The sequence below is a fragment of the Oryza sativa genome, chromosome 1 (genome assembly GCF_034140825.1).
Source record: "Oryza sativa Japonica Group chromosome 1, ASM3414082v1".
Taxonomy (NCBI): domain Eukaryota; kingdom Viridiplantae; phylum Streptophyta; class Magnoliopsida; order Poales; family Poaceae; genus Oryza; species Oryza sativa.
The window spans coordinates 13,857,672-13,885,611 of record NC_089035.1 but is presented as its reverse complement, the minus strand read 5'-3'; the positions used below and the strand labels follow the sequence as shown (position 1 = coordinate 13,885,611).

Sequence of the window (27,940 nt, the reverse complement as noted above, 5' to 3'; positions counted from 1 at the left end):
TTCGTATTTAGTATGGTTTCAGCTTCCAAATCACCAATCGATCGGTAGCCAGCAAACAATGCAATTAGTGTTTAAACCGTTAATCTGATTAATTACAAGCTGCACGCTCCATATGATGTCTAGCAATTTTAATTGGTTGGCAACTACTGTATCGACGTTGACGACAACAATTAATTGTGCGAATCCCACTGGATCGTTGGGTACCCACTGGCAAGCAGCTGGTTTGACACAGTATGCATGATCAGTAGACGGATCGATGCATTTACGCGGTCGATCGATTTTGTCGCAGATTTAGTCATCATCCAATAGGGAATCAAATTGATATGATCACTATTTTCGCCTAGTTGATCGGTGATGGGTACAAGATAACAGAAATTTAAGGGAAAATTAGTTAATCATAGTACTGCAAGTAGCAATACGATAATGCATGGTACACAAAGTACAATCTTACGCACTATGTACAGCGTGTACTTGGGGCCGCGATTGAGTAGGTTTGAAATTAATTAGATATATAGTGATGGAAAAGTCTGACACAAATTCTCTGAACTATTCGCTCTCTTTGGTTTGAAAGGTTCGGTCTCAGTCTCGCCTACACACTGTCAGTGCAAATGACTTGCACACAACATCGTTCGAGCCAGCTAGCGAGATGTTTGTCAGGTCAGGAAAATAGTTCTCAAATTCCACTAGTCACTGGTAGTTATTAGTACCTAACAACAGTACTGGTTGTTGTGATGTCTCGCTCTGTATTACAAAAAAAATGCTTAATTACCTAACAAATTACCAAATGAAAATGCCTTTACACAAAAACACTCCAGTGGCAATCTATGGAGCTGAAGAAGTTCTAATTGTACACTTGCACAGACAGAACTTTACACACAGACCATGCTGTCATGTATTGACGCGTACATTATTATTTTCAGTGTAGTAGAACATTGAAGTCGATCATTGCTAATTATCGTGAGGACCTTTAGTGATCCTCAAGTATAATGCTAGCCTTGATCATTGCTAGTTTTAAAATTCTGAAATAAAAATTCCGAAATTTCGGATCAATCGATCGCCGCCCCAATCCCTCGCCATCCCCAATCTCCCCAATAGGAAACTATTTCAACCAATTTTTTTTGGAATTTTTCTTTTTTGGATTTAGCAAAATTTATTTCAATTTGACCAAATATATTTAAGAGTTCAAATTATTTCAGGCCGAAATTATAGCAATATCTAAATTTTGTATGTTATCGATGCCTCGATAGGATAAGGATAGGATTAGGAAAAACCGATATATTAAGCCCTGATCATAGGTGATGTGCGTGTGTTTTTCAAGCATGGGTGCAATTGAAGAATTAAAAAATAAGGATGTGTACCGTTGAGACAAAACGGTTTGGTCACTAGTTTTTTTAACCCCCTCAACCTCAAGCACATGGTTTGTTGCAAACTACTAAAATAATAAGCATTCTTATATTCGGCAACCAAGATTTGGTTTCAACAAAATATTCAGCAACCAAGATATACGGGGATCTAGTTTATCCATGCCATCTGCTGAACAGACCCATGCATCCTTCAACTAAAATGATTTATTAATCATTACATGACTAAAATCATAAGCTTGCTAAATTATGACCATGTTGGGTATAGGATATTATGGTTGTTGTTGAATCCTTCGGAAGCATTTTAATATCGAAGGAAGTGTTCAATCTTTTTGAGGGAAAAGGAAGTGTTCAATCTGCCAATGACAAGTTCACAACAAGGATGCTTCCTAGGAAAGGAGAAAATTGAAATGAGAGTTTCAAAGACATTGTACCTTTTGTGATATTTCCTGAAAACATGAATGGAAAATGTCACTCCATATGAACTAAAGACGCTCATTCCTTTGCTCCAAACAACATTAGTTGGTAGCAACTTAGCATAAAATTCAGTTAATTTACTTAGTGCACTGACCAAACATCCTCGTCTACTCTTGCATACACAACACACAACTACTCCCTAGTCTCAAGTCACAACCCACAACAAGGCAACTACTCCTAGCTAGTAAGCATCAATGCATGGTCAAGAGGTCTATATAAACCTTGCTATGTAAGCATGTTTTCCACACAGAAGAAAAAGCATAAGCTACACGCACTAAGTACAGACAAGAGATCGACAAACATAATCTAATTAATCAAAATGGCTTCTTCCAAGCCTCTCCTTCTTGGGCTTCTCCTGTCCATCACTTGCCTCTTGCAGGTCCTACTGGCGGCGGCGAACCCTCAGCCGCCGCCGCCGCCGTCGTGCGACAAGTCCGACAAGGAGCTGAGGTTCATGTTCTCGCAGTGGATGGCCAAGTACGCGAAGCACTACTCGTGCCCGGAGGAGCAGGAGAAGCGGTACCAGGTGTGGAAGGGCAACACCAACTTCATCGGCGCGTTCCGCAGCCAGACCCAGCTCTCCTCCGGCGTTGGCGCCTTCGCGCCGCAGACCATCACCGACTCCGTCGTCGGCATGAACAGGTTCGGCGACCTCACCTCCACCGAGTTCGTCCAGCAGTTCACCGGGTTCAACGCCTCCGGATTCCACTCCCCTCCGCCGACCCCGATCTCGCCCCACTCCTGGCAGCCGTGCTGCGTCGACTGGCGCTCCAGCGGCGCCGTCACCGGCGTCAAGTTCCAAGGCAATTGCGGTAAGCTACATCGACATGCTCTCTGTCGTCTCTGCTAGCTCCGGCCAATTAATGCATTGCTGATTTGTTGGTTGGGTTGGAAACAATGGCAGCGTCGTGCTGGGCGTTCGCGTCCGCGGCGGCCATCGAGGGCCTGCACAAGATCAAGACCGGCGAGCTGGTGTCGCTGTCGGAGCAGGTGATGGTGGACTGCGACACCGGGAGCTTCGGCTGCAGCGGCGGCCACTCCGACACGGCGCTCAACCTGGTGGCGTCCCGCGGCGGCATCACGTCGGAGGAGAAGTACCCGTACACGGGCGTCCAGGGCAGCTGCGACGTGGGCAAGCTGCTGTTCGACCACTCGGCGTCCGTCTCCGGCTTCGCCGCCGTGCCGCCCAACGACGAGCGGCAGTTGGCGCTTGCCGTGGCGAGGCAGCCGGTGACGGTGTACATCGACGCGAGCGCGCAGGAGTTCCAGTTCTACAAGGGCGGCGTGTACAAGGGCCCCTGCAACCCCGGGAGTGTGAACCACGCCGTCACCATCGTCGGCTACTGCGAGAACTTCGGCGGGGAAAAGTACTGGATCGCCAAGAACTCGTGGAGCAACGACTGGGGTGAGCAGGGCTACGTGTACCTGGCCAAGGACGTGTGGTGGCCGCAGGGTACCTGTGGCCTCGCCACCTCCCCATTCTACCCCACGGTTTAATCCGCGTTCGTGTGCCCGGCTGGCTTTTCTTAAGTATATACAGTGCTAGTGTCTATCTGTCCATGGATGAAGACACGGACGGCTGAGATTGATGGATAGATGCATCCGTTGCTAGTTTTCTACCAGTTGTGAGAATGCAATCATGCAAGATAATAAACTAATAATATTTTCTCCGATTTTATCAATGACCACTACTACAGAGTACATAACATGGCATAAATGCCGGTTGGGAATCCCTTGTAGGTAACGTTTTCTTAACCGGTATCAATTTGGAGCATCCTGACCTGTTTGTCTGGCACATATAGAGATTATAGGTGCCGATTCCATTGACAAGAATCAACACCTATAATTTTTGAAAAAAAAGATTAGAAAAAGATTACGTTGCAGAATTAGTCATCGGCAATCGAAAAAAAGGAAAACGGAAGGGGCACAAAATCTCAAATTATACAAACCCATAACACAGATGGAATAGAAAATCTACTGTACAGTGTCTTATGCTCGAATCAACTATACCTAGCACATTATCTCACTGAAATCCCATGTCTTCCATATCCCCGTCCTCTGCAACGAATCTAGTCAATCTAACTTCATAATGTCAATCGAAAGCAAGATGGGTTCGGCACCTACATTGGGGGTGGAACTGGATGCCCAAACCTCGCAATTCGCATAGCAACGGCAACATCGGAATATCCACCTCGAAGATGCAGACAGAAGCTATCGAGGGAGAACGTAGTGGAAATTTTTTTATCTGAACACATGCAAACCACTAATTACAAATGTGAGCACGCAAAAGTTGGAATTCTAGGTCTAAACAACCTGCCCATGTCACCGCCGTAAATCCGGTTGACCTGGTGCTGTACTGTCCATGATATGGGCTCCTCATTTCTTATCCTGTTAGCTTTGGTGTGTGTATGTATAAACCATCTAATATAACCTTTGACAGTGACAGTGTTATCGTGGCCATAGTGCAACTAAAATTCTTCCATTCTGAGCACATTGTGATCGACTAATCAAACTAGCTAGCATGGAGCAAACAATTGATCCACTAATATGAATCGCTAGTATTGAAAATTTAGTAGTATAATACCACGCTGTTTGTATTTTCTTTGTGATTTGAACAATGAAAAAAACTCGCCGTACGCAACCCTAATTAAACCCTATGATTTTCATACTACTGGATGAATTAGATTTGAACAATGGAGAAAACTCCCCGTAATGATGCAACTAACCAATTTTAGAGGTGGGTTGTTAGGCTAACGTGATCAGTTCAGTGGCCAGTTTGTTGGGCTACTGATTAGAGGGAAACATATCGCTGCATATGAGCATCTTGCCTAAATAATTAAATGTAATTGTTGTGTGCTCACATTTGTAATTAGTGGTTTGCATGTGTTTAGATAAAAAAAATTCGGGGCGATGGTGCCCACGGGATGTGCAGCGAGCGCGTGTCCCTGGGCTGGGGCAGTGACAGAGGCGAGGTCGCCTTGGCTCTAGAGGCGGACGGTCTCGTTGAGGGCACCCGTCAGGAGAAGCACTGTAATTTTACACTGGTGGAGAAACCATCTTTCGTCGGTCGGCCTATTTTCACAATAGTCCCGGATGCAATAAAAACCGGGGCTAAAGATGATATTTAGTCCCGGTTCAAAAGTGTAACGGGCATATTTGATCTTTAGTCCCGGTTTGTGTTACCAACCGGGACTAAAGATCATCTTTAGTCCCGGTTCGAATGCTGTCAGGTCATGTCAGGCCCCCCCGGGATCTTTAGTCCCGGTTGGTATTACCAACCGGGACTAAAGATAGTAACTTTAGTCCCGGTTGGTAATACCAACCGGGGCTAAAGATCCCGGTGATCTTTAGCCCCGGTTGGTGCTACCAACCGGGACTAAAGTCCCACCCCTATATATATGTCTTCTTCCTCCTCCAGCTGCCCGAGCAAGCTTCAAAATTTCTTCAAAAAAGAGGGAAGGTCATGCCAAAATTTCTATTGAATTTATTTTGGTGATTACATACAAATCGGAGGTGCCTAAAAGGTTTGCAACTTCATCCTCCAATGTTTTTTTTTGTCATACTACATTTGCACATATGTTTTGCACACTTTTTTTGTCTCCAAAATTTAGTTGTAAGTTGATGAGAGAGAAAATGTGTGTGGGGAAGAAAGAATATATAGAAATTTAGTTCATTTGCTAAACAAGGTTTTATAAAATAGTTGAGAAGGAAAACTCTAGTGAAAGTTAATCTTAAATAATAGAAAACAAACTAAAATGAAAATTAAAAGAAGTAAAACACATTAAAATTAGTTTAAAACTTTACAAATAGTTTTTAAGAATTATTTGGTGTAATATTTTATGATTTTTGTATGAATAAAGATATCTTATAATTATTGTATGACTGTCATTATTGTAAGAATAATTATTTGCGTACGGTTTTTTTTACTCATGTAGATGGATCGGCAATGGATGTACGCTGACCGGCGGTCCAAAGAGTTTATTGACGGTGTGCACTATTTTTTGAGAGTGGCCGAAGCTAACAGGCAAAGGGGTTTTATTTGTTGTCCATGCAATAAGTGTAAGAATCAGAAGGAGTATTCTGCATCCAGGACTATTCATTTCCACTTGTTTGAGTCGGGGTTCATGCCAAGCTATAATTGTTGGACATCCCACGGAGAGTAAGGTGTTGAAATGGAAGAAGATGAAGTGGAAGACGACAATATTCCGGACTTTGCTCAGTATGTTGGATTTGAAGGAAATCAAACGGGCGAGGAGGAAATAGCTGCTGATGGTAACGACGTTGCGGATGATCTTGGTCAGATGTTGCAGGACGCTAGGGAGGACTGCGAAAGTGAAAAGGAGGCCCATAAATTGGATAAGATGTTGGAGGACCACAGAACTTCGTTGTACCCAGGTTGCGAGCAGGGGCACAAAAAGTTGGATACCACTCTGGAGTTGTTGCAATGGAAGGCAAAAAATGGGGTTAGTGACAAGGCATTTGGCGATTTATTGAAACTCGTCAAGAACATTCTTCCGGGGGGAAACAAATTGCCCGAGACAACGTACGGGGCTAAGAAGATAGTCTGCCCGTTAGGACTGGAAGTTCATAAGATTCACGCATGTCCGAACGATTGTATCCTATATCGCGGTGAGGAGTATGAGAACCTAGAAGCATGCCCTGTTTGCAAAGCACTACGATACAAGATTAGACGGGACGATCCAGGAGAAGTTGACGGGCAGCTAACAAAGAAGAGAATTCCTGCTAAGGTGATGTGGTATTTCCCTATAATACCACGGCTAAGGCGTTTGTTCAGGAACAAGGGGAATGCTAGAATGTTGCGATGGCACGCTGAAGAGCGTCAACAGGACGGGATGCTGAGACACCCCGCCGATGGTTCGCAGTGGCGAAACATCGACAGAAAATTTAAAGAATTTGGAAAGGACGCACGAAACATACGGTTTGGTTTGAGTACGGATGGCATGAATCCTTTTGGAGAGATGAGCAGCGGCCATAGCACTTGGCCCGTTACGATGTGTATCTACAACCTCCCCCCTGGCTATGCATGAAGAGGAAGTACATAATGATGCCGATTATTATTCAAGGCCCCAAGCAACCTGGTAACGACATCGACGTGTACCTAAGACCACTGGTCGAAGATCTTAAACAGTTGTGGAAGAAGGAAGGTGTCCCCGTGTGGGACGAGGACAAACAGGAGGAGTTTAACCTACGAGCGCTGCTGTTCGTAACCATCAACGATTGGCCTGCACTTAGCAACCTATCCGGACAGTCCAACAAGGGGTACAAGGCTTGCACTCACTGTATGGATGAAACAGAAAGTACGTATCTTAAGCACTGTAGGAAGGTTGTATACATGGGTCATCGTCGATTCCTTGCAGCAAACCACCCGGTACGGAAGAAAGGCAAGCACTTCGAACATAAGGCCGACCACCGTACGAAGCCTAAACATCGCAGCGGGAAAACAGTGTTTGCTATGGTTAAAGATCTTAAAGTAGTGTTCGGAAAGGGGCCTGGAAGCCAGCATATAGAGAGCGAAGATGGTCACGCGGCGATGTGGAAAAAGAACTCTATATTTTGGGAGTTACCATATTGGGAATTCTTGGACGTACGCCACGCAATCGACGTGATGCACCTCACTAAGAACCTTTGCGTAAACCTTCTTGGCTTCCTAGGTGTATACGGAAAGTCGAAAGATACACTGGAAGCACGTAATGATCTGAAGCATATGGAACAACGCGGCGACCTTCACCCGGAACCAAAGGAGAAAGGAAGCCATTACTTGAGTCCAGCCAGCTACACTCTTAGCAAGGTAGAGAAGGAAAGTATGTTTGAATGCTTGGAGAGCATAAAGGTACCGTCTGGATACTCCACGAATATCAAGCGAATAATAAGCACGAAGGAGAAGAAGTTCACAAACCTAAAGTCTCATGACTGTCACGTGTTGATGACACAACTGCTACCAGTTGTAATAAGGGGTATCCTTCCAGACAATGTCCGGGCAACAATAACAAAGCTATGTGCATTCATGAACGCAATTTCGCAGAAGGTCATCGATCCGGATAGATTAGAAGCCCTTCAGAATGAAGTGGTGCAATGTCTCGTCAGTTTTGAGTTGATATTTCCACCTTCATTTTTCAATATAATGACGCATATGCTTTGTCACCTTGTGAAAGAGATCCGTATTCTCGGGCCTATGTACCTACACAACATGTTTCCTTTCGAGAGGTACATGGGCGTTCTGAAGAAGTATGTTCGTAACCGTGCTCATCCAGAGGCAAGCATCGCCAAGGGTTAAGGAACAGAGGAGGTCATCGAATTTTGCGTAGAATTTATCGAAGACCTTCGCCCAATCGGGGTACCTGAATCACGCCATGAAGGGAGACTACGGGGAAAGGGAACTCTCGGAAGGAAAGCAATAATGACGGTAGACAACAGTTTATTACGTAAAGCCCATTTCACTGTTCTGCAACACTCTTCATTGGTAGCTCCTTACATCGAGGAGCACTTGGCTCTAGTTCGCGCCAGGAACATCGGTAAGTCTGATGCATGGATTACACGACATCACATTGATACTTTCCCCGCGTGGCTACGACAACATCTCATGGGTAACGAGTCGATCAACCAACAACTTGCCTTCCTGGCGAGGGGACCGTCTGGGTTGATCGCGACATTCCAGGGATATGAGATCAATGGGTACACATTCTACACGAGAGCCCAAGACATGAAGAGCACGAACCAAAACAGCGCTGTTCGTGTCGATGCCATGGGACACGATGGAACAACTGCCACGTATTACGGTGCCATCGAGGACATATGGGAACTTGACTATGGTCCTCTCAAGGTTCCTCTGTTCCGGTGCCAATGGGTTAGGTTGACTAGTGGAGGCGTAATGATTGATGACAGTGGGATGACAACTGTTGACCTTAACAAGGTTGGATACTCGGACGAACCTTTTGTCCTTGCCAATGATGTAACGCAAGTCTTTTTCGTGAAGGACATGTCTAGCAAAGGAAAGAAGGGCAGAGGGCCTGATGAGCCTAAGCGTCAAGTGGTTCTCCCAGGCAAAAGAAAAATCGTCGGAGTTGAGGACAAGACTGACGAGGATTACGATCAGTTGGATGGGCAACCCCCTTTCACGGTGACGATTGACCCTAGCATCCTCCTATCAAATGAAGACACCCCTTACTCACGCAGCGATCACAAGGAGGGAACAATAGTGAGGAGAAAGTACGTGCGGTCAACCGTCACCGCCGATGTAATGCCGTAATTATTGTGTACACGATGTAAACTATTTTGGATGTATTGATTATCCATATAAATCAATTGATGTATGGCATATGTTAATTACGCACGATTATTAGAGGTTTCAACAAGTTTAAATCATGTATATGCTAGTTATATGTGATACTTACAATTTTTAAAAGTTTTAAATCACACAGGTGGCAATTTCATATGTATGTTAATTAGAGTTTTTAACATTTAATTCACTAGCATTCATATGCTAATTATAATTGACTAGAGGATTTTTAAAAGTTTTAAATCACGCAAGTGGCAATTTCATATGTTAATTAGAGTTTTTAACATTGAATTTACTATCATTCATATGCTAATTATAATTGACTGGAGAATTTTTAAAAGTATTAAATTTAATATATTTTTAAAACTATCATTCATATATTAGAGTTTTTCACAATTTAATTTACTATCTTTCATATGCTACTTATATATGACTATTCGAATTTTTAAAAGGTTTAAATCATGCATGTGGCATTTACATATGTTAATTAGAGTTTTTAGCATTTAATTTAATATAATTCCTACGCTAAGTATATATGATGATTACAATTTTTATTAATTTTAAATCATGCAGTATGTACATACATATCTTAATTAGAGTTTTTACCAATATAATAATATCATTCATATATATGCTAAGTATATATATATATATTGGAATTTTTATTAATTATAAGTCATATATTTGCTTATTACGATTTATCCACTTAATTTATTACAGACAAAAATAATTTTTCGAAGTAATTGTCATTAATCTTTGTACTTTAAATAATGTTAATGCATTAACCTCTATTTTATAAACACATATGTAAGCGAAAATCATATGCAGTGCTATAATCTTTAGTCCCGGTTCTTAACCCTAACCGGGTTTAAAAAGAATTTCGAAATAGCGGGAAAAGATCTTTACTCCCGGTTGTTGAGAACAACCGGGACTAAAGATATCTTTAGTCCCGGTTGTTCTCAACAACCGGGAGAACAACCGGGAGTAAAGATATTTTCTTTACTCCCGGTTGTTCTCAACAACCGGGACTAAAGATTTAGTCCCAGTTGTTCTCAACAACCGGGAGTAAAGATATTTTCTTTACTCCCGGTTGTTGAGAACAACCGGGACTAAAGATATCTTTAGTCCCGGTTGTTGAGAACAACCGGGAGTAAAGATCCGGGGGTATATATATTCCCGGTGCGCCCTCGTCTTCTTCACCAACACTTAGACGTTTTCGGCCGATCGATCTCTCTCGGCCTCTCTCCTTCGCCGCCACTGCCTAGGGCAAATCCCCGCGCCGACGCCGCCGTATCTCGCCGTCGTCTCGACCTCGTCGTCCTTGCCGCCGCCTCCGCCTCCTCCGCTGCCGCCACATCTCTGGGGTGAGAGCCGCCGCCGCCAGATCTCTCTTCATCTCGATCTCTCCGATCTCGATCTCTCTCCGTCGCGCCGCCCGCCACGAGACGCCGCGCCACGACGACAACGCGCCACGCCGACGCCGCGCCAAGCCGCCGCCGGCACGCCACGCCGCCGTCTTCGCCGCCGCGCGCGCAATGCCGCCGCCGGCACGCCACACCACCGCCTTCGCCGGCGCGCGCGCAATGCCGCCACCGGCACGCCACGCCGCCGCCGCCACGGCCCCGCAACGCCACGCCGCCGCCGCCGTCGCCACGCCGCCGCCGCCGCCGCCACGCCGCCGCGCCAACCGCCGCCCCGATGCCGCCACGCCGCCGCGCCAACCGCCGCCCCGATGCTGCCACACCGCCGTTAACGAACGAGAACGAGAACGATCGAACGAACGAGAGCGAGAACGAACACATCAACGTACGTTGCCGCGAGAACGTGAACGAGAACGAGAACGATCGAATGAACGAGAGCGAGAACGAACACGTCAACGTACGTTGCCGCGAGAACGTGAACGAGAACGATCGAACGAACGAGAGCGAGAACGAGAACGATCGAACGAAGACAAGCGAGAACGAGGGAACGAACGTGAATGAGAACAAGCGAACGAACGTGAACGAGAACGAGCGAACGAACGTGAACGAGCTAGGGAACGTGAACGAGCGAACGAACGAGGACGAACGTTAACGTGAAATGCAATATATATATATATATATATATATATATATATATATATATATATATATATATATATGTTACTTCGCATTTATCCTAATATATCTTTTTGTATCTTGCAGAAAAGACGTGTTGTCGGAGTCGTCCGTCAAGCCTGAGTGGAAGAGCTAGCCCTAGAAGGAATTGGAGCAGGCAAGTGACGTAATAATATAAATGATTGTTATATTTGTAATGCAATTAATTAAGATCATTAGACCTGTAATTAGACTTATCATATAAGATTGTGTAGTGTTCTAATATTATTTGAGTTTTAATATAAGATTATTTTATTGCAAATCAGACTTAGTATGACATTATTGACTACGGAATTGGTGCGACTCCTAGCAATTGACTATTGTAGTCTTAATTAGACTTAGCATATACGCACGAAACACTTAGCATACATGACTATTTTAGTCTTAGCATGTAATATTATTTGAGTTTTAATATAAGATTACTTTATTTGTAATTAGACTTAGTATGTAATTATTGACTACGGAATTGGTGCGACAAGTAGCAATTGACTATTGTAGTCTTAATTAGACTTAGCATATACGCACGAAACACTTAGCATATACATGACTATTTTAGTCTTAGCATGTAATATTATTTGAGTTTTAATATAAGATTATTTTATTTGTAATTAGACTTAGTATATAATTATTTACTAGCTAGGGTTGTATAATATACGTCACCTAGACTTAGCTTATATCACGATTTGTAATTAGACTTAGCACGTAAGGTTGTGTAGGGTTCTAATGTACGACATTTACACTTAGCATACATGATTTAGATTGTTAAAACATAAATGTCTCGTGACTTAGCAGATGTTTCTTGTATCAACAGATGGCTGACCGCGATGAGGAACAGATATTGTACGATACAATCGCGGAGGGAAGCAGCCAGTACTGGAATGAAGAAGAGGGGAACGAGGATCCAAACCAGTACTTGAACGAGGAAGGGAACGTGGAGAGGGATGCGGAGGGGAACCAGCAGGGGCACGTGGAAAGGGATGTGGAGGGGAACCAGGAGGAGGAGGCTAGTGGTAGTCAACCCTCCGTTGGACAGAAGAGGGCACGTGGGCAACGAGGTGCAGCGAAGAAGCTTGAGGGTCGGCACATCATAACGGAAGTGGAAGAAGATGGACGTCCTAGTGCCCCAGCCGAAGCCGCCAAGAACTATGTACGTCACAGCGGTTGGGTTGTGCGGGATAACGTGCCTGTCAGTACGGTGTACTGGCGAAGAACAAGGGCACGCGGAGATCATGAGAGCTTTGTCCCAGATTCGGAGAAAGAGATGCTGTGGACCACAATGCTCGAGACATTCACCCTTCCTGCGGGTACAGAGGACAAAGTGAAAAGGTGGACTCTGAAGAAAATGGCAGAACAGTTTCAGAGCTTCAAGGGAGATCTGTACCAGAAGTATATACTGAAGGGGCAGACACTGAACTTCGATACATTCCCAAAGCTAAGGGATCACTGGGACGAGTTCGTTGCATATAAGACAGGTGAACAAGGGCAGGCGATGATGGAAAGAAACAAAGAAAATGCCGCCAAGAAGAAGTACCATCACCACTTGGGGTCAGGAGGCTATAGCGTCGCGATGCCGAAGTGGGAGCAGATGGAGGCTAGCTTGATTGAGAGGGGTATCGAACCGGCAACAGCCAATTGGCCGGAACGATCGAAGTTCTGGTACTATGCTCACGGTGGAACGCTCAACCCAGCTGATGGCTCACTGGTCTTCGGTGATCAGATACGAGAGGCTGCGCGACGACTACGCTCAACCCTCCTCTCAGGGCACGTTCCGACCAGACAGAGATATGGACGAGCTGACACTCGCCCTGCAGACTCCAGAGCATCCAGGACGAACACGAGGGAAAGGGGTGATTCCTTGGAAGATTGGTTTCAAGGAGGACATCCACACGTACAGGAGTCGGATGAGGAGCAAGAGAGATACCGAGGCGAAGATTGCAGAGCTAGAGTTCCGGGTATCGATGTCGCGTCCCAAAACGACTCTAAAATACATCCTCGAAATTATGCCTAGAATAATTAAAATCCGTGTGAAAGCCTCCAACAATTAAAATGTGCAAAGTTAAAAGTCAAAAAAAGGCTTGGAGGATTTTAGTGGAATTTTCAGAGCACAAATAATAATTAAGAAGAAATAAACAAAGTTAAAAATGTTTTATAAAAAGAAAAACCCTAAAAAGTTCCCTTTCCCTCCCCCTCTCCCTCTTGGGCCGGTCCGGCCCAGCTCCCTCCCCCTCCCTCTCCTCTCCCCGCGGCCCATCCGGCCTCTCCCCGCGCGCGCGCCGCTGACGGGCGGGCCCGCCCGCCACCCTAGCTGACGGGTGGGGCCCACCCGTCATCCCCTTCCTCCCGCCGCTCCCGCCGCCTCGCCCGTGCCCTAGCGCCGCCGCCGCCGCGAATCCCGCCGCCTCCCGCTGTCCACGCGCGCAATAAAGTGGGGGGAACTATTCCCCGTGATTCCCTCCCTCTTTCCCCCCATTTTTCCCTCCCTCTCTCCCTCGGATTCGTTTGGAAACCTCACCCCTAAACTCGCCGGCGCCATCAATGGCGGCCGGATTTTCCGCGCCCGTTTCCCCCTCGTCCGGCCGCTCTCTCCCCCTCCCAACCCTATATAAACCCTCCCCGTGCCTCCCTCCACCGTTTCCACCACTCGCCGCCCTCTCTCCCCGTCGGAATCGAGCTCGCGCCGTCGCTCTCTCTCTCCGCCGTCACCGCCGAGCTCCGGTCCACCGCCGTCGTCGCCCCGGACCATCTCCCGCCTCGGCGCCGCCTCCTTCGGCTTCGCCGCATCCTCGCCGACCTAGTTCACCCCTCCGTTTCGCTCGTCGACCGCCGGAGCGCCGCCGTCCCCGTCGACCCGAGCCGCGCCGCCGCCTTCCTCCGCTCCGGTCGCCGTTTCCGTCGTCGCCGTCGACCCGGGGTGAGCCGTGGACCGCCGCTTCGTTTCCCCCTTTCCCTCCCCTCTCTCGGGCGCCGCTCCACCGTACCTATGGCCGCCGCCGGCGACCATAGGGGCGCGGGCGCGCCGCCTCCCGCCGGCCGCGCCGCCGTGGCCGCCTTCGGGCGCACCGAGCGGCTGCCGCGTGGGGCCCGGCTGTCAGCCACCCGCGCCCTTAGGTGCGGCTGACGCGTGGGACCCACGGCGCCGGCCGGTGTGAGCCCGGGTGCGCCCGGTCCACCGTGGACCGTGGGGCTGCCGCGTGGGCCCCACCCCCGTGGACCCGGTCCGCGCGCCCCTCCGCTCGGCTGACGCAATAAATCCATTTTTAAATTAAAATTTAAATGAAGAAATTCGCAAATATTCATTTAAAGAGCATATAAACTTCAAATGGCCATAACTGGGCCATTTGAACTCGGAATTGGACCGTTCAAGTCTCTAATTTTTCCTTAAGAAGTCAAGAACCCATTTTTGTGCTTTGTTCCTGCTGGTTATATGGAGTTTATTAGAGTAAAAGCCTTTTCTTTTCCGTTGGTCGTGTAGACGCTGCAGCTTCGGAAGATCCGCTCTTCGTGGAAGTTGAAGCCAGCGTTTGGGAAAGCGAGCAAGGCAAGTCACATCATCCTTGAACATATTGAATCCCAGTTTATAAAATTATGTTGCTTTAAATTATTGCATTATCGCTTTAATTAAATTCCCGCGTTATCACTGTTTTATCTAGCCATGCCTATTTACCTTTGTTATGACCTTATTATTATTGTTATTGTTATTATTACCTTGTTCACCCTAGATTAAACAAAACCCCAACTAGTAGACACTCTACTCATGGTACCACTAGTATGATTTTAGTTAGATGCTTCGCTGTTTAATTAGGTAACATTAGGTGATTTTACAACTCTAGACTTTGGGATATTCTCATCACCTGGACACACTGGAATTGTTGGATTATTGTGGAATTGGATTCACACCTCCCCCTCTATTCAAAATCCCCAAAATGGTTTTAGGCTGGGCTCGGGGTGCATGGTTTTGATAGTAGCACCTCGGCCATATAAGGACCGGTCTTCGGGCCTCTGTTGCAAAGCACTACCGTACTTCCACATGTCTAGTGGGTAAGGCTTAGTTTGTGGCTCAGTCTGGTTATAAACAAAAGTACACGGATGGAGATGGACGAAGTCGGGGGTCGATGGACATCTCTAGGACAAATGAAGGCTACACGAGCTGCGGCCCGGTAGTCGAGATGTCATGGCACAGGGCTGGTGTCCTGCTGCTAGGGGCTCAGTCCTGCCTACCTGTCCCGGGGGTTCCGGCCGTAGGTGGGATTGGGTCGGTACTCTTGTCTATGGCTAGTATGGGTTGGAAACTATGTCACGTCTTCCGTGTGTATACCGTGGTGGTATGTGGCACGTGGCTACACGTGAGGAAGATGTGTCTTGTGGGTAAAGATGTACACCTCTGATCAGAGTATAACCTATTCGAATAGCCGCGCCCTCGGTTATGGGCAAGCCGAGCAATGTACCCAAGTTAGTGTTTTAATTCTTAAAACCTGCTTAACAACTAAAATGTGGAATGGTTGGCCTGGGTTGGCTTGGGACGAGCTGGGACCCAGGGTCGGGTTGCCAGTTCGGTCTAAATCATCGTAGGCCTTGGGTTAAGGCAGGTTCGTGTGGGTTCACGGCCTTGATTAATAATATTGTATAGCTCTAGGACCGTATTTGCAAAATAGCTTTGAGCATCTAAGTGTCTTTTAATGCTGTTTACTGCAAACCCCAACCCTTTATATTGTAACTCCCTTGTACTCCCTTGCATTTTATTCTGCACTTGTGGGTGTGTCTTATTGAGTACGGTGGTTGTACTCAGTCTTGCTCAATTTTTCCCAAACCCAGAAGAGGAGCCTCTGGAAGATGAAGGCTTTGGTGTCTAGCTCGTGCCTGCCGTCAAGCGCCTGTGGTCGTCGCCCTAGTCTTCCGCTGTTTCCCGTTTGTCTTTGTGTGTGCTGGGCCTTCGCTGCCCATGTAATAAATTAGCTATTTACGCTTCCGCTTGATAAACTCTGAAATGTATCAACTCTTGGTGTACCTTGCCTCCTGGGACAAGGAATAATACACGCACGTAAGGAACGCCCGTTGGGTTAATTCCGGTCGTGACAATCGAGCTACGAACTCAACATGCAAGAGGAGGTGGCAAGGAAGGTTGATGAACGCATGGCTGCACATCGGTCCCATGATCCCCAGCCGACCATTCCTCCTGCAATGGTGAGCCCGTCAGGAAACCGTAGCAGCTGCGCCTCAACGGGGCAGGTAGGATCACAGAGCATGGACGCCATGCAAACACAGGACGAATCGACCTGTCCCGTTGATGACATCACTCAGCGGACACCATGTGAGCTGCATATTCCTTTGAAGAACTTATCAATAAAGGTAAGATTTAGCCATTCCGCTAGTTGCTGCTTATATATGTTGATTACTAATAAATAATCTCTCACAACATGAAGGTGGCGTCGGGCATGGCCATCCCAACGGACCCTTCAGGTATTTACCACTGCAGGCCGATTCCAGCAGGATACTCGAAGGTCGAAGTTGAGTTGGTCGAAGGCGCGTACGAGGACCTCGAGCTGGATTACCCTAGAGGAGACGGTGAGACGCATCTACGAGACACATGCCATGCCATTATTCTATGGCGCAGGCGGTACATCATCCTCCCTGGGCGACAAGCGGCGTCTCGTGCACCATCTCCTCCGGCTCCGCCATCTCCTCCTCAGGATCCTGCACCGTCTCCTCCTCATGCTCCGCCAGCACCGTCTCCACCTCAGGCTCCAGCATCGACTCCTCCTCAGGATCCTGCACCGACTCCTCCTCGTGCTCCTACACCTACTCCCCCGCAAGCTCCTCTTCCGGCACCTTCAAAGTCAAGGGCCCCCCCAGCTCCACCGCCTGCCCACACAAGGGCAACGAAGAAGGCGAAAGTTGACGCCGCCAAGAACAAGGACCCGGGGTACGATTGCACGCAAGAGGAGCTTGATGCTTACGTTGCATCAGAAGTCAAGAGACAATTCAAGCCTCGAAGTCCAGAAAAGAAGATTCTTAAAGACCCCAGTGTCAGGAACTTCTTCAGGGGTATGTCTGCATCTGTCAAGGAGGCCATCAAGCTATCGGACTATGAGCGAACGTTGAAGAAAGCATCTTCTGGAAAGTCCAAACCAGTCCCTCAGCTTGGAGAGCAACCAAACCAGGAGATCGAGCCGTTGGTGACCGGTAAAGAAATGACGATAGAACAATTTATTACTGACACCGGTCTAACTACGGATCAATTGCTAGGAGTCGCACCAATCGAAAAGGCGGAAGTGAAATACATGTACGAACTCGGTAAACCGCTTGTCAAGCCTGAGCTGCTGCAGTCCCTACCCACGCAAATGTACAAGTTCCATCAGCTGTACATGGAGATGAGCGCCACCGGTAGAGAGATGATCGGAGCGAGGATCAGGGACACGGACTTCTTGCAAGGAGATGACATTCTCTAGATCAATTTCAGGGGAATCTACGAACTATACCAGCTGGACGCCCTCGACGTCTCTATTATGAGTTGCTGGATTTTGTAAGTATATCGTTCAGTTAAATTTCTTACTATACGACTCCTTTAATTAATTAGGTCCTTGTATATAAGTAGACTATAGAAAATAATATACTCCCTTTTATCGTTGTAGAATGGAGATTCAAAGGGCCCGACGGCGGAGGGTTTTCGATACTGGATTTATCGACCCTCGGAAAGTAAACGTCGCAATGCTCGACCAATATCCACAAGAAACAGAGGACAATCTCGTCCATCTCCTAAAGGCGCAGCATTACAAGACGTTCATACTGTTGCCATACAACACAGAGTTAGTTTAATTTTATTGTCTTCCTACATACCAAATTTCATTCCCGTACGAACTTGCTAAGTGTTTCATATGTAATGCATCCCACGCACATTGCAGATTCCACTGGGTGCTTTTACTCTTCGACCTGGAGGCCTGCACCGTCAACGTATATGACTCAATGGATAAAAAAGAGTCTACGTTTAACAAGGTTTTAGAACTTATAGACAGGTACCGTCATAAGTTCCTTTGTTAATTAAGAAAATCTTGTTATGTTAATTGCTACTACGAATCATAGCTTTAAACTCCATGTAGGGCTTGGTATCGGTTCCGTCATTTGGTCCGCGGCAAATGGAGAGAAAGACTTAGGCGGAAGTTCAAATTTCCTGTGAGTACACATGCTCTACATTTATATTTCTCCGATTCAAATACATACAAGTGTATATTAATTAGATATCTCGTTGTTTGTCATTTATTTGTAGTGCGCAAAGCAAAAGCAGGGAACTAACTTGTGCGGCTATTACGTGTGCGAGTATTGCCACTGCCTTGCAGACCAAATCATCACCACAAGAGAGCTCGATGTACGTACAAATAAATTCAAAATTTCATTACGTAGAGATTTCTTGTTTAATTACTAATCAATTTCATACATTCATATAGTTTATTCGCATGAGGGATAACCTAACCACACACAAGGAATTTATCGCGGCGGTTCAAGAACAACTCATGGGATTCATCAACGAAGAAATCCTTGATCCCAAGGGTGAATTCTACTACGACGGAAACACAATTCACCGGTCCTTAGCTTCTGAGCTAGCGGCGACTACTACTACGTCGAAATCGTAGCTAGCTAGGACATATAATGGATTGTAATTAATACATGACTACATATGTTTCTATATGCATGTGTACACATTTTCTATAATGTAAATATATTTTGGTCATATATATATCTATATACATATGCATTTGCATAACATATATATGTATAAATACATATATATTATGCATGTATATACATATAATATAATATAATATATATATACATATATATATATATATATGTATGCATATATATGTATTGAAACATATATATGCATGGTTTATATTATATATAAACCATGCAGCAACAGGGCCATGCAAAAAAAAAAAGGTCAGCTCGATCTTTAGTCCCGGTTGGTGTTACCAACCGGGACTAAAGATCGATCTTTACTCCCGGTTATTTCACCCGGGACTAAAGATAGCGATCTTTAGTCCCGGATTGGTACTCCCGGTTTGGAAACCGGGACTAAAGGGGGGTTACGAACCGGGACTACAAAGGGTTTCTCTACCAGTGTTAGATGTAATGGATAAAAGAGAGAGGGTGGTCCAAAGTACCACAGAGATAAAATCACGTAATCCAAACTGAAAATATTGGTTGATGGGTGGTCCAAAATAAAACATCAGCAATAAAAGGTGGCACAAAATGAAATTTACTCTAAGTTCTGTTACTATTAAAATTTTAAATTAGGGTTGGCAACGGGGCAGGTCGGGCTGGAATGCCCCCGCCCCAGACCACCGACTTCTCCACACGGCCCGGGCCCCGACTAGAGTTGTGCGGCTAAATCAACACCCGGTGCTGACCCCTTCGAGGCCCCGCAATCGCCAAGTGCGGAGGCATGCAGGAGGCTCACCACACCCGCGCGCCGCCCTCATGCCCCCCGTGCTGCCCTCTCACCGGTAGCTAGGTCGTCGCACCTGCGCGCCTCCCTCATGCTGCCTGCATGTAACACGCTCGCCGCGCCTCCGCACCGCCCTTGTGCCGCCTGCGCTCTGCTCGCCCATCCTCCACACGTTGCCATAGCGCTGCATGCCGTCCACGCGCCGCCACATGGAGACAGGTTGGAGAGGAAGAGGGGCACATGCCCACGGACCGCGTGCGACCGGAGTCGAAAGGATGATGGAGAGCGGAGGGGATTGGCACGTTTCTAGGAAGGGGCGCACCAGCGCACTGGCGGCGGCGGCGGCTGAGGAGTGAGGAGGGAGAGTCTAATCTAGAGGTGGGTGGTAGAGCCGTAGAGGTGTATTAGGGTTAGGTTTTCACCAAGTTGGGTTGGGTCTAATGGGTTATATTTGGGGTTGGCAGTATATTTATAAGTCTAATCTACATTCTCCGGGGCCCCATGAGTCACCGGCGGATGGAATGACTCACCCGCCCAATTGCGGGCCGTGGACCCAACTCTGCAGAGGGAAGGGGGAGGGGGGTAGAAACTCGACCCAACCCCGACCTCGTGGGGGAAATTGCCATCCCTAGCCACAGATGCTGGTTAGTGATGTGATACGGGCGTACAGCTATTTGGAACGCATGCGCCATGTGGCATGTGATCTCCATAGGATAAGCATTGAAGCCATCATCTATTTTGTAAGAAATTTCAGACTTTTTTTAATGTTTCACAAATCTTATTTAAATGTCATAATTTTTACTGTGAAAAATAAAAATATAATTTTAGATGATTTATTTTAAATATATTTTGGTTATATTTTATATATCTAACGCTGTGAAATTGAAGGGTTAAACATATATATAATCTATAATCTATATATGGTAGAGGTCCCATATATAGGTTATATAATTTTTTATGCATCTGTATTGTTGGACATAATAACTTGCCTTTGTATGTTCAGTGAAATATATATTTCTCCTAATTTATTTCGAAAATGATTAGAGTCGGGCGACCGGCGTGGGGGTGCCGGATCGGGCGCTCCCCCCGCGCGCTCCTCCCCCGCGTGCACATCTATTGGGTCCATCTACTTCTCTCTTCCCTTTTTTCATAAAAGATGTTTTACCTAGTGTACTTACAATGTTTCACTATTTATAAATCTAATGTTGCAGTGAATTAAAATATTCTTTTACAACAAAAAACTCACATATTTTGGAAACTCTCTATTAAGGGAATTTGGTTTATTTTTTTGTTCCACAAAAAATATTTCACCTTGTGTACTCACAATGTTTCACTATGTATAGATCTGATGTTGCAGTTAACGAAACATTCCATTGCAAAAAACCCACATATTTTAGAAACTACCTATTAAGGGAATTCGGTTTATTTTTTGTTCCACCAAAAAATATTTCACTTAGTGTACTCACAATGTTTCACTGTGTATAGATCTAATGTTGCAGTGAATTGAAACATTCTTTCGCTATTTGCTGAAACATTGTTTTTATATAAGATGAAACTACAGCCGATTTAAACGAGTGAAACATTTTCGATCTACTTAGTGAAATAATTCTGATATACCTGGTGGAACATCGCGCAACATTTAAAAATAATTCAATAATAAACAAAAAAAATTTTTCGTAAGAATATATCCATGTGTGGTCTTGTTTTGAAGATTTAATTGCAATGAATTTAATGGTGTAATCGGATCAAAAGTAATTTAGGAGAAAAATCAGTTTAAAGTATTTTTGCACGTAAATCAGGTACTGACATCAGCACCCGATTTTGCTCCTAACCGATCAGCCGCCCGAGCGGTAGGTTCGTCCAATTTATTTGGCACTGCTCATTTAGTCTTGTTTTAGTTTTGATGCACGTGTTAATTATACATACCCTACGCGGGTGCACGTCCATCAACAAATTATTTGCAGTCCATTCACGTAACGTAAGTAGCATTTTTTGAGCTGATCAACTTAGCAATAGCATAGTAAACATTCACTGCTATCATCGATGGCCCTCCCTAGCATGAACCTCTTACTTCCTTCCCAACACTATCTCCCTCTAACAGACGTGCAGCATATATCTTAATATTCAATAATATCTTACCGACTGCAGGGTGGGGTTAATTCTCCAGATTGTTTTAATCCATCTAATCTAATCTAACGATTTAAAATATTGAACCCACATATTTAAGTGAAAATCAAGGAACATCTGTTTTTTTTCTTTTTTTCTCAATTTTTTTTGTATTTTCTCTGATTGATTTATTAGAGTGTTACGTCGGTTTAAGAATATTTGTAGGAGTCTCACATGATATATTGAAAATATTTATAGGAAGTTTAATGAGATTTTGGTATATAATAGATATTTAAAAGTTTAAATAATTTTTAATACTACTATTGGCTCTCTTTGAAGATTTTTGTAATATATGGTTGTAGTTTCGACTGGAATTTATATTTTATCATTAAAAAATATATTAATAGTGTGAGATGAGCTAGTACTGAAATAATAGGGTGAAGGTCTAAAGTTGCAGTTAAAAAGAAACGATGGTGACGGCGACGAGGCGGACAAGCACTGATGCAGGCAGCTTGGTGTTCTCCGACGATGAGGGAGGTGGGGTGCCGCTTGGACCGGCGAGCGCATGCTAGCTCGAGGAGGAGATGGGTGACAGCGGTGACCAAGCTGTGCCGCGCAGTGGCTGTCAGGCCGCTTGGTTGTGAGCTAATACATCCGTCCTAAAATGTAATTTTTTCTAGCAGAGTATGTTGTCTTGAAATAAAACTATTTCTCCACCTACTTATTACTCTCAACCAATCACAACCATTATCTTTTATCTACTTTTTTTTAACTAATCACACACTTTCTCCAATTATTTTTATCTACTTTCTTAACACTTATGTCAGCTAGTATTGGGGCTTGGGGGGGGGGAGGAGGGGCTGATACGCGATCAGCCCCGCGCGTGCGGAGGCGCGGTCAGTCGCCCCCTTCCCCCTCTAGTCTTTCATATGTACTACTATATGCATCGTATGTATATACTATATATATATTTGTATGAATATATTTCAATGCATAAAAAATATATACACCCACAAAGTTTATATACGCATAAAAAATAAAAAAATAATAAAATATACATCATGAATATAAAGTTTGTATACGCGTAAATAAACTTTGTATATGTGTATACAAACTTTGTATATGCGTATAGAAAGTTTGTATACGCGTACATAAACTTTGTATATGTGTATACAAACTTTATATATGCGTGTATAGAAAGTTTGTATACGCGCATAGAAAGTTTGTATGCGCGTATACAAATATTCTATATGTACGAATACAAACATGGTATATATACAAATACAAACTTGGTATTTATACATCTTGAAAAAAAGGAAAAAAAGCCGAATAGAAGAGAAACCGGAAAAATAACAAACCGAACAGACAAAAAACCGGAGTAAAAAAAACCAAATAGAAACGAAAAAATCGGTGAAAAAATCAATCGAACCTAAACGAAAAAGGGGAAAAAAACAAAAAAAAAACGAAAAACTCGCTCCTCCCTCCGGCGTGTCGCCGCCCCCCCCCCCCCCCACTCGTGCGCGACACGTGTCCAGTCGCGTGGGAAGGGAGGCGCGCGACTGATCGCCCAATAGCAATCTCGCTTGGAGGTGAGGTGGGGAGAAGAGAGGAGAGGTAGGACGGAATGGCCTGGGCTGGCTTGAGCCGATGGAGAGCGAGGATGTTTTGGGCTGGCCTAGTTCGGGCAGAAAGGAGGGAGGGACGTAGCTGGCTGAGTTGGGCTGGGCCAGGAAGGGGAGAGAAAAAGGTAGGGAGAGGAGATATTGATCGAACCCCAGGATAATTAGACTTAGGTTTAGGTTTGAAAATCCAGAGTTTAATTAAGATTTTCGCTTTATGTTATTTTGAATTAATTTGAACTTTGGTACCAGTAAAAAATAAAGTAAAATCCAGGAAGGCTCAACATGATATGCAAGTTTGGAATGTTTTTGATAGTTTCAAACTTAATTTCTAGATTTTAGATTTGAAATTCCATGGGTGTTAGACCCCACGCCCCGGTACCATATGCCACTGGGTAGTGGGTGGAGACGTCCGATCGAGTCAGGCTTAGATTCCATGGGCATATATAATTGCTAGCTTCCATGGTCAAAATTTTTGTGTAAATATAAAAATATTTATGTCATATTAAAAAACATTTAATGATAAATTAATTCACAATAAAATAAAAGATAATTACATAAGTTTTTTAGTAAGATGAATGCCAAACGTTGATCAAAAGTCAACAACATTATACATTAAAATACGGTGGGAGGACCTTATTGAGTAACGTTACAAATGCTGAGCCCCACTAACTTATGTGAGCCGGCCACAGATACATGTTTAGCTGTAGAGGCTAGATTTACTTTTATAATTGAGATTTGTTCTTGTCCAATCAAAAGTATCTCGAGGTACTGGTACCTCATGGTGCTAAATCGTTTTCGATCGTTGGATCTAACAATGTCTATCTTACCCAGTTAGATCCAACGATCGAAAACAATTTAGTCCCATGAGGTACCTCGTGGTACTTTTTGATGGATCTAAGCAAATATGTTATTACTCCCTCCGTCCCATTTTAAATACAACCATAACTTTCCGCGCTCAACTTTAATCGTCCATCTTATTTAATTTTTTTTATAATTGCTATTTTTGTTATTATGAGATGGTAAAACATGAATAGTACTTTACTCGTGACTTATATTTTTAAATTTTAAAAAAAATTAAATAAGACGAACGGTTAAAATTAGGCGCGGAAAATCATAGCTGTACTTAAAATGGGACGGAGGGAGTAGAAAGTTATCTAACTTTCGAGAGACCTGAGCACCGTCATGGATATGCTTGCAAATGGAACAACAGCCGCCGCAACACAGATGTGCGCACACGAAGAAGCTACATTTTCAGCCCAGACCATGGCTCGCGACGGCTTCTTCACGTGCGTGATCAGCCTCCACGCGAGGCCAGCGAGGACAGCTGACCCAGTAAGCACTATGAAAGCGTGGGTGTAGCCGCCGCTGGTGGAGCTATTGCTGAAGCTCGGTATGGAGACGGCCAAGAACCCTGTGAACGCGGCCTTGGTCAGCTCTAGAGACACCGGCTTCACATCCCTGTCCTCTCCCTCGTCGTGGTCGAACAAACGGATGAACAACCACACGAAAAAGGAAAGGATCCACGGGATGGATACTAACCACGCCGCCTCCTTCAGAGGTGCAATTGTGATTAGCACGACGATCACCCCGAACGCTATTGCCAGAGAGGTATCCAAGATCCTCAAGGAATCCACCAAGCGGCCCATGCCGTACACCGGTGGAGCCGTTCCAACAAGCATGAAGACTACACCCAGGACGCAGGTCACGAAACTGACGATGAGGGAGTCGGAAAGGTGAGCATCCAGCCCCTTGATGGCGCTGGCCTGTCCCTCCAACGCAAGACCTTTTAATCCCAGGAACAGAAGGGAGGTGATACTAGCAGAGAAATCAACCGAGATTTCCAGCTTCCCGTGGTGGGCTGATTTCGTGGCGTCGTCGGCGTTCTCATGCTCCTCATCCTTCACGGAGTTGTAGCCTAGCCATAGGATGAAGGGGACGAAGGGGATCCAGATGCTTAGGCAGACAATGTTACTCTTGCTGATGAGCAGCAGAATCACAAAGGCTAGAGCCATGAGGAGAATGACACATAGGTGGATGAGCAGCTTCGAGGCCAATACGAGCCACGCGAGCCTCTCTCCGAGCACCGTGGAGAGGCAGAGGCCGAGGAAAGGGAGTATGCCAGCTTCCAGAGTTAACGCTCCAATCGGGGAAATGCTGTCCACGATTTGTTTGCTTCGATTGGCCGTCAGGTCCACCTTCTTTAGCGCGAACGAGAGAAGGACTGGGCATACCATGACCACTACTGCTTCAGTGAATATCCGGATGCGATTCTTCAGAGAGTCCTTGCAGTCCTAAGACATTTAGAGGATAATAATGACTGAGGAGTGAGGATTATGTATGTAACTAAAATCAAATCGTTGTACTAACTTCGAGAAGGCACAGATCAAGTGTACAGTGACGTGCGTTCAAAAGAAATGTGAAGTGATGTAAGGTAAATTGGCGGTGTATATCCTTTTTTTTTAGAAAATGGATTTTCATTAAATCACTTTGCATTACATCACTTTACATTTTCATTAAATCCATTTTCTAAAAAAAATATTATGATAAATAAGCAGGTGGGTTAGACCGAAAAATATATATAAAAAAGTGTGACGTTGTTGCGGAGATCTCTTTCAAATGATTTCCTGGCTTGGAAACATAATAAAGAGACATCGGAGATTTGCTTAGCGGCTTTGCACTTGAAAGAGAACTGCTAGCGAAGCCAATTGCATGGGTTAACTAGATCATCCAAAACATTCAATTTTGAAACAATCAATTTTAAAACAAACTGAAAATTGGAAATGGTATTAATTTGTTGCTAGCAGCTCACCATTTTAAGTGGAACAGAACAAATGCAGTCCTTAGATACGTTCCGGAAGTAGGACCTGAAAACTAAAACAACATATATGAGCTAGAATAACATGTGATGCACAAAAACAAACCACAACAAAAAGAAAAAGGCAAACAGTAGAGGAATTACTCTGCTTTCTCTGTCGTTGGCAGAAAACGGCTTCAGAGCAACCGCATACAGAATGGTTGCAAATATTCCAGGGTTCTCGCAGATACTTAGGACTTCAGGGATAGCTATCAGCTATCATATGCAAACAAATAAGGGGAGTTCTGCAAGGTATGGAACTCCTAGAGACTCAGTTGGGGATCGATCATATGCATTTGGAGTTGCGCTTACATGGAGGAAGAGTTTGGCCACCCTGTACTTGAGTCAAGGTCTTCGGCCAAGGAAGGCAAAAGGAAGCCTATAGGATAAACAATCCAAATAAAAGGACAAACTGTGGATATCCATGATTGCCCGCCTCCCCTCACAGAATAATACTCCAACATTTCCACTGCAATACTGCACCCCTTGAAAAGATACTGCTTCCTCCGTCATAAGATATTGCTACTTCTGTCCTAAAATAAACGCATCCATAAGTTTTCGTGTCTAATTTTGATCATCCGTCTTATTTGAATTTTTTTATAAATAATATTTTTATGAATTATAAAACATGAATAGAACTTTATGCGTAACTAATTTTTTTATTTTTTTTAAAAAAATAAGACGGATGATTAAAATTAGACACAGAAACTCATGGCTGGGTTTATTTTGGGACAGAGGGAGCAACACTTTAACTGAATGTGACACTTTATAATATTACGAATCTGGATAGGAAATCTTAATTATTATTTATAGTGATGATTATATGTCTCACTATCAGGGATATTTGAGATTTTTTTTTGTTTATGTATGCTTTTTCAATATACTTCTAAATTGGGATTGGTTACTAGTTCCAATTTGATACAAATTTATTTTCCGAGGGGAGAGCTTGTGAGAATGTATTCCTATTTATCGATAGACTTTTGGTTTGCATGGCCAATTGTAACGAGCGCTTGTAAAAAGCTTTTCTAACTTATAGTGTAGAGGATTTTGGTCTATTTATTACGAATTCTAGGTGTCTTTTTGATAATAGGTAGTTTAGAGCTTCATAGCCTATACAGATTCGTAATACTATGAAGTGTCTCATTTGATCAAAGTTATATTTTGGTGCTCCTAGTTATATTTTGGAACAGAGGGGTGGTAAAAAAAACACACAATAAGACAAGGGGAGACAGCGACTACCACAATTCAAAAGGAAAGGCACCACCTTAGATAAGTTAGAGCAGAAAAGCATGAAAACAAATTGTTTCAATAATTTACACATGCTACATATTGGAGATCGATCAAGACACTCTCATTTTGAATGACTATCAAACCAATCCTCACCCCACCCATCCACCCACCCACACCTTTTTTTTTACTTCAGGATTCTTCCGTTTGGACAATTGGTTGTTTCCTTCGAAATTTCTTCACAATCTGAATTAATCCAATGTTTTCTGTTGTTATTAGTTACGTGCTATCTTCCGGGTACCATCCTAGTTTTGAAATGAAGTATCATAAAGTAATACAGAACTATACTCTAGAGCACTCTCAATGCACACTACCTCCAAAATCCACATTAGTCCAGCTCTACACTTTGAGGAGGCCACAT

General features: G+C 44.6%; 2 protein-coding genes across 3 annotated transcripts; one reads left to right on the top strand and one right to left on the bottom strand.

Annotated features, from left to right (window-relative positions):
- Positions 1–2,085: 2,085 nt before the first annotated feature.
- Positions 2,086–3,526, top strand: LOC4326499 (macrodontain-1). The gene is made up of 2 exons (XM_015776511.3): positions 2,086–2,650; positions 2,743–3,526. The coding sequence occupies exons 1-2, from the start codon at positions 2,158–2,160 to the stop codon at positions 3,333–3,335; spliced, it is 1,086 nt and encodes a 361-aa protein (XP_015631997.1). The 5' UTR covers positions 2,086–2,157; the 3' UTR covers positions 3,336–3,526.
- A 20,497-nt stretch (positions 3,527–24,023) lies between these two features.
- On the bottom strand, positions 24,024–26,653 carry LOC9266029 (uncharacterized). Of its 2 annotated transcripts, none has more exons than XM_015779276.3 (3): positions 26,398–26,653; positions 26,248–26,309; positions 24,024–25,729 (listed from the first exon to the last, which is right to left on the bottom strand). In XM_015779276.3, the coding sequence occupies exons 2-3, from the start codon at positions 26,248–26,250 to the stop codon at positions 24,593–24,595; spliced, it is 1,140 nt and encodes a 379-aa protein (XP_015634762.1). In that variant the 5' UTR covers positions 26,251–26,309; positions 26,398–26,653; the 3' UTR covers positions 24,024–24,592. The 2 variants fall into 2 exon arrangements, with proteins under 2 accessions (XP_015634762.1, XP_015634769.1); XM_015779283.3 differs by having other exon boundaries at positions 26,248–26,302; positions 26,398–26,641.
- Between the last annotated feature and the right edge of the window lie 1,287 nt (positions 26,654–27,940).

What these genes read in the sequence shown, in the direction of transcription:
- LOC4326499 (XM_015776511.3), top strand. Translation starts at nt 2,158, where the DNA reads ATGGCTTCTTCCAAGCCTCTCCTTCTTGGGCTTCTCCTGTCCATCACT. An exon ending in CAAGTTCCAAGGCAATTGCG is followed by an intron (nt 2,651 to 2,742) that starts GTAAGCTACATC and finishes AAACAATGGCAG; the next exon opens with CGTCGTGCTGGGCGTTCGCG.